The sequence below is a fragment of the Lagenorhynchus albirostris genome, chromosome 13 (genome assembly GCF_949774975.1).
Source record: "Lagenorhynchus albirostris chromosome 13, mLagAlb1.1, whole genome shotgun sequence".
In the NCBI taxonomy this organism is placed as follows: domain Eukaryota; kingdom Metazoa; phylum Chordata; class Mammalia; order Artiodactyla; family Delphinidae; genus Lagenorhynchus; species Lagenorhynchus albirostris.
The window spans coordinates 64,804,118-64,810,681 of NC_083107.1; the positions used below are offsets into that span (position 1 = coordinate 64,804,118).

The window sequence follows — 6,564 nt, forward strand, 5'->3', positions numbered from 1 at the left end:
AGTTACCTCCCCTGCCAAGTCAAGGGGCCGGATGAGACCATGGCCAATATCCCTTCCACCTCCAAAAGACTTTAATATGATTACTGAGCCATTAAGATCAACGGAAAAGAAAAATGCATCCTGCTTCTGGACACTGTTTGTCGCCAGTCTCCAAGAGATATCTGTAGGAGCTCTGCTCAGTGAAGGAAACGGATAAAAGAAGGACACGTGGAACTACCAGACAGAGGGCCACAGGCTCCCAAGCCCACCTCCTCAGCTGCAACTGTAAAGACCTCATATGAGTGGCTGAAGCCTTTAGAAGGCAAGGGAAGTGGTCCTGCCCATCAAGGGTATGTCCCTACAAGGACAGGGGGTAAGACAACCCCACCAGCCTAAGGTACTCTTGCGACCAGGAGCTTTCTCACTTGGGCTTCCTGGGTTTCAGTTTTACCGTCCATAAAATGGGAAGAATAGGGATGGCTCTGAATTTTAACACTTCAAACTGACCACCAAAGCCAAGGGCTAAGTGCAGTGGAGAGGCACTAGGTAGGATAGAGCAGGGGACCATCCGATGCAATTGTGGAGTAAGCTTTGGATACCCGCACATAAGGATTTTGTCAGAGCCTTCTAATGAAGACTTCCCACTTGTCTCCACGCAGGAGGGGACATCGGGAGTGAGCGCAGGGCCTAAGCGCTGGGCGGCTGGGTGGGCTGCGGGGGCCCTGGCCGGCTCACCTGATGAAGGTGGTCTTCCCGGTGGAGTACTGGCCCACCAGCAGGACCATGGGCTTGTTGTCGAAATCAGCATCCTCCAGGGCGGGGGAGTGAAACTCGTGGAAGCGGTAGTGCTCTTCCAGGGGCAGCAGCTTGGTCCTGTAGAGTTTCTTGAGACCCTCGCTCACCGTCTGGAAGACCTCGGGGTCCTTCCTGCGGCGGTCATCGGAACGCAGCCAGCTGAACATCGCGGCCACCGCTCGCCTTCTCGGGCCCGGTGCGCAGTCCCAGCAGGAGGGCGCGGAGTCCGGCGACCCCCGTTCCTTGGGGAAGGCGTCCTGCAGGGCGGGTCCGTCGGGCTCCCAGCTGCGCCGCCGCCTCACCGGAGCGCGGGGCTCAGCCACACCATGGCCGGGGCGCAGGGCTCGGGGGTCCCTGGGGCGACTGCGCGGGGCCGCGAACGCGCTCTTCCCCTGCTCCTGGGACCAAGCCCAAGCCCGGCTTCATCCAGCAACCAAGGCCGGAGGGAGATAAAATATCTGGGCTGGGCGGGAGGGCTGCGATCTTGGGAAAAAAGTCAAACCTGCAATTAAAATGTCAGATGCCGGGGTCCCCGGTCTCCCCCAGCTCTCTCCCGCTTTGGCTCGGGTGCAGTTTAGGGATGGTTTGGCTCTTCTCCCGCCCGCCTGGGAGGCTCAGGGGAGGAGGGGGCGCTGCCCAGCCAGCGGACAGCTCAGCATCTGCAGCCGCAGCCCGCAGCCCCAGGCGCCTGTTTTAATGCCAGCCGTGCAGGAAGCCGGCTCGCGGAGGAAGTCCCCGAGTACTGGCAAGGCTGGCGTGGCCCTGCGGCCCCGGCGGGGAGAAGCTGAGCAGGGCGCCGCCATGTTTATGGGCAGTCGCCCCACTAGGGACCCGCGACCGCTTGCTGCCTGGAAAGGGAGGGATGCTGAGCTCGGTGGGAACGGTCTGGTATTTCATTCCCGGCCACTGGAGGTTTGATTTGGGAACAGCGCCCTCTCAGGGACAGCTGCGAAGACAGAGTTGACCTGCTTCACGTTCTCCCTTCTCTTAGATGTAGTCTTTCCTTTAGTTGCTGAGTTCAGTTCCTTAGGATGACAGGTTCTCTATTACTTGGGAATATTTTTCTTGGGGCATGGAAAGAAGAGCCCAATATCAGCTTGCCCCAAATGACCAAAACTGTCACTACCCAAACTTTCTGCTAGGTCTAGGAAGAAGTCAAAACCATTTTCATTCATTCATTCATTTGTTCATTCCGTCCGGTAAAACCAAACAAAACAAGCAGAACCTCCACAAGTAGTGAACCGGTATTATGGCACAATTTTGGTGACTGTGGTTACAAACTTGATCACCAAGATGAGCACATACAGTCTCTCCCTTCCAGGAGCTCCAGCCCAGGCCGGCCTTAAAGAGGAGATAGGAGCAGAGGGCCCTGGGTGCACAGCGGGAGGAGGCATTCTTTTTGCCTGGATACTATGAGGAAGATGTCACAGAAGGCAGACTGTGAGCTGGACCTTCAATGACGAATCTACAGAGAAGAAGGAGGACATTCCAAGCTGAGTAAAGGGCACTTGCAAAGGCTGGGGAACATGGAAAAACTTGGTGTGGTGAAGGCAGAGAGAACAGTTTGCTACCTAGAGTACTGGGTTCAGGAGGGTGGAAGGGAGTGACTGAGGCCAGGCACAGAAGGCTTTGCAGAAACAGGAATCATGGAGGAGATAAGGAACCAATAATAATGTTACTGCAGATAACTGTTAACATTGACTGAGCACTCACCATGGGCAGGGGCCTGGGGTACGTTCCCAGCGAGTATTGTTTCATTTAACCTTCGCAGCAGCTCTGTGAGGCAGATCATGTCTCCAGTGTCATGCCAAGGAGAAGGGGATGACAGCTGGCCAGGTGTAGGCAAAAAGGGGTGTATTTGCCTATAGGGAATTTAAACACAACAATAAAACCAACTCAAAGTCAATCTGCTTTATATTCTCACCATTCTCATCAGCATCAGTGACAAAATACTCTCTCCTGCCAAGGCAGATGGCTCCCATATACTCCCCTCCACAGACGAGGAAACAGAGTAGGCTAATGGGCCAGGTGGGACTACTAATGCTGGTAGCGGTGCAGGGGAGGGGCTGGAGAAGCAAAAGAGGCTGGAGGCCAAGAGACTGATTAGGAAACTTCAAAAATGTAGGAGTTGGGGTAATCGGGCTGGGAAAAAGTCATATTCAAGAGATTTTTTTCTTTTTTAGTGACATAGAATTGACAGATCTTGGTAAGCAATAATAAGGGTAAGATGGAGTCTAGGATAATTCTGAATTTTCTACTGTAGGGGACAAGATGGTTGGAGACACTGTTCCAACAATTAGCGGAGTCGGGAAGAGAGCAGACTTAGCATTTAAAGTCTGAAACATGTGGTCGAGGTGCCCATGGGAACTCCGAGGGGAGGAGCGTGGTGAGCTGCAGGGTTTCAAGTGGGGATTGTCAGAGGTGGGTGCTGGCTCCGATCTCCTTGGCTACAGCTCAAATCTCCTGACTCCCTACTTGAACCCCAGAGCCGATCACCTCTTTCTGTGCTCTCTGCACCCTTCGTTGAGAAACCACTCAGGTTAATACTTCACCCTTGGTGTTAAGTTAGCACTGGCATATGAGCATAAGAGGCAACTTTCAAAATATTTAACAACTCACATGGCATGGGAATGGAGCAATCAGAACAGACGTCTGTCTTCTCAGTGAAGCAAGACCTAAGGCCCTTTTTTGTAGAGATACAAAAGACAGAGAAGGATATTACAATAATAAAACCCACAAAAGAGCATCCAAAATATATAATTAATGCCTGTATATTAATAAGAAAAAAATTCCAATAGAAAAAAATTAGCAAAAGACCCAAAAATTCCTTTTATAAAAGAGGCTACAAGCATGTCCTAAAAATATAAGAAAAGATGTTAAACCTCATTAGTAGTGTCTGGAAGTTGGGAAGGTCTGGGTCTGTTGAGGGGGAGAGGTCAGGATCACCAGGGTGCTGGTGGGGAAGTCAGGGGTTCCTTTGTGGAAATATTTCAATATTTTAGTAATTAGTACAGCCATGGTATTGTGTACAACTAAATGTCAGCCCTGAATATTTAACTTATTGAGTGCATGTTGACACATCTAACTCTAGCTCGCAGTCGTGAAGAGTTGGGAAATCTATCTTTTAAATAAAGGAACCAAGTAATGATGTAGCATGTCTATATACTAACAATAACGAGTTACAAGAGAGAATTAGAAAAAAATAAATCATTTACAAAAAATAGAAACATAGGGATAAATCTGACAAAAGATGTACAGACCTTTAGATGAAAAGTAACACAACTAAATGGAAAGACATTAAAGAAGTTCTAAATAAGTGGGAGAGACATACCATGTTCAGTTATGGAAAGATTTCTTGTCACAAAGATGTGAATTCTTTATAGCGTAATTGCCAGATTCAATAATAGATAGAATCTAAATTAAAATCTGAACGGGGTTTTCCATGGAAATAAACATGGTGATTCTAAAATGTACGTAGAACAATAAATAGTCCAAGAGTAGCTAAGGTATCCCAGAAGAAGAAAGAAAAAGAGAGGAAGGCACAGGAGGATTAGAAGGAGGAGGAGGGCTTCCCTGGTGGCGCAGTGGTTGAGAGTCCGCCTGCCGATGCAGGGGACACGGGTTCGTGCCCCGGTCCGGGAAGATCCCACATGCCGCGGAGAGGCTAGGCCCGTGAGCCATGGCCACTGAGCCTGCGCGTCCGGAGCCTGTGCTCTGCAACGGGAGAGGCCACAACAGTGAGAGGCCCATGTACCACAAAATAAAAAAAAAAAAAAAAAAGAAGGAGGAGGAAGGGAGAAGGAGGAGAATAAAAGAAGACAATATCAACAGCAAGAGCAACAACTAGGTGAAGGGAACTTGCCATAGTAGAAGTCATTATCAAGTTGCAGTGGTTAAGGTGGTGAGGTTTAGCATAGAGATAGATCAAGAGAACAGTGACCCAGTAAAATAGTCAGGACATGTGGAAACCTGATATATACAGAGGTTGTAACAGAGAATGCATATATATATTACAACAAGGTCGGAAGAATTCCTTCAATAAGACACCAAAAGAACAAATGGCAAATGAAATACATTTGGCAATAGTAAACCTAAGTCACTGTTATTCAACTGAAGATACAAAAGATAGTGAAAAGATATTTGCAATACATAAAACCAACCAAAGAGCATCCAAAATATATAATTAATACCTGCACATCTGTAAGAAAAAGACAAACATTCCAACAGAAAAAAATATATTAGCAGAAGGCAGATTCCTTTTCCAAAAGAGGCTACGTGACTTCTACCCTATAAACACAAGAAAAAATGTTGAACCTCATCAGTAGTTAGAGAAATGCCAAACCACAATTAGATGGAACTTCACACCCACCAAAATGGCCAAAAAGAAAAACATTGGTTGATAACAAGTGGTGGTGAGAATGTGGTGCAATGGGAACTCTCACTCGTCACTGGTGGACATGTAGATTGTCATAAACGCCTTAGGAAACAATTTGGCATTACCTGGCAAAGCTCAAGGTGTGCGTGTCCTCCATCTACCTTGCAATCCCATGCCTACTTGTTATCTAGAGAGACTCTTGCCCACGTGCAGGTGCATGGGGAGATAAGTATGTCGAGGGCAACATTGTTTGTAACAGCAAAATATTATAAACAATGAAATTTTCTTCACCAAGAAAGTGGATAAATTGTGCCATGTTCATATAACAAAATTAATTTCATATAATAATATAGTACTATACCAACGTGAAAATGAGGACGCTGGATCTGATGCCAAAACACAGTGCTGGGTAAATAAAGCCCGAGGTAGGCTGTGATACAAAGCATAATAAATACCACTTCTCTAAAGTTTTAAATTATGCAAAAAACACTCCCTGTTTTTCATGATGCTCAGAAGTTTTTAAAAAGTAAGGGAATAGAAAACAATCTGGAAAACAATGTCCTCTGGGGACTAAGGACAGAAGTGAAATTGGGGATGGGGACACAGGTGGTTTCAACTATATATTCGCAGTGCTTTATTTCTTAACCTTGAATATGAGTACTTGGCTATTTATTTATTATTCCCCCATCCTTTATAAAAAATATCTGGTCCTTAGATACACAAAAGTAGATTTTTTTTCATAATCGTGGTTCAAGACAAACTCCTTATACCTGGCTTTTTTGTTACATTTTTTTCTTTTTTTATTGAACACACTTTTAAATAATACAAGGAACCCCTGGTGAACCTATCAGCCAATCCGAGAACTGGAAAAATTAGCAATAATTTGCCTGTATCTATGTGTCCCTCCCTTATCCTGTGCCCCGCCAGCCCCAGAGCTAGCCACTACCTGGAATTTATTCCCTTGGTTTTTAAATTGATGTTATCATTAATAATAGCATATTGTTGAGGTTTCGTGCTCTGGAACTTTGTAAAAAGCATATCCTGCTACAAGTAGTCCCCTGGAACTTAATTTTTTTCCTACTCAACATTCTGTCAGCGGCATTCGCTTTCAGTTCCCGCTGGCTCCTAGCGGCCTCTCTCCTACCAGGTGCTTCTCCTATGCCCACCACGTGGCTCCTATAATCTGTTACCCTGAGGTTCCCAGGCAGACAACCTGCAGTAGATAGAGTCCCTGGGCCCGCACATCCTTCGTGACCTCAGGAAAGTGGCTTCACTCTCCCAGCCTCAGCTCCATTGTGAGTGAGAGTTTTTTGAGAATGAACGGAGACAATGCATGTTGATTTCTCAGTGACTGCCTGGTCAGTTGACAGTGCTCAGTATACACTGTTAGCTCTTAGTATAATAATCACTGTTAT

The 6,564-nt window shown here is 46.8% G+C and overlaps 1 protein-coding gene across 1 annotated transcript in view; it reads right to left on the minus strand.

Annotated features, from left to right (window-relative positions):
- EHD3 (EH domain containing 3) overlaps positions 1-1,444 on the minus strand; it is a 29,899-nt gene extending 28,455 nt beyond the window's left edge. Inside the window, exon 1 of the mRNA XM_060169418.1 lies at positions 715-1,444. Coding sequence (XP_060025401.1) covers positions 715-941 — 227 coding nt within the window. The 5' untranslated portion in view covers positions 942-1,444. The remainder of the gene's footprint in view (positions 1-714) is intronic.
- Positions 1,445-6,564: the final 5,120 nt, after the last annotated feature.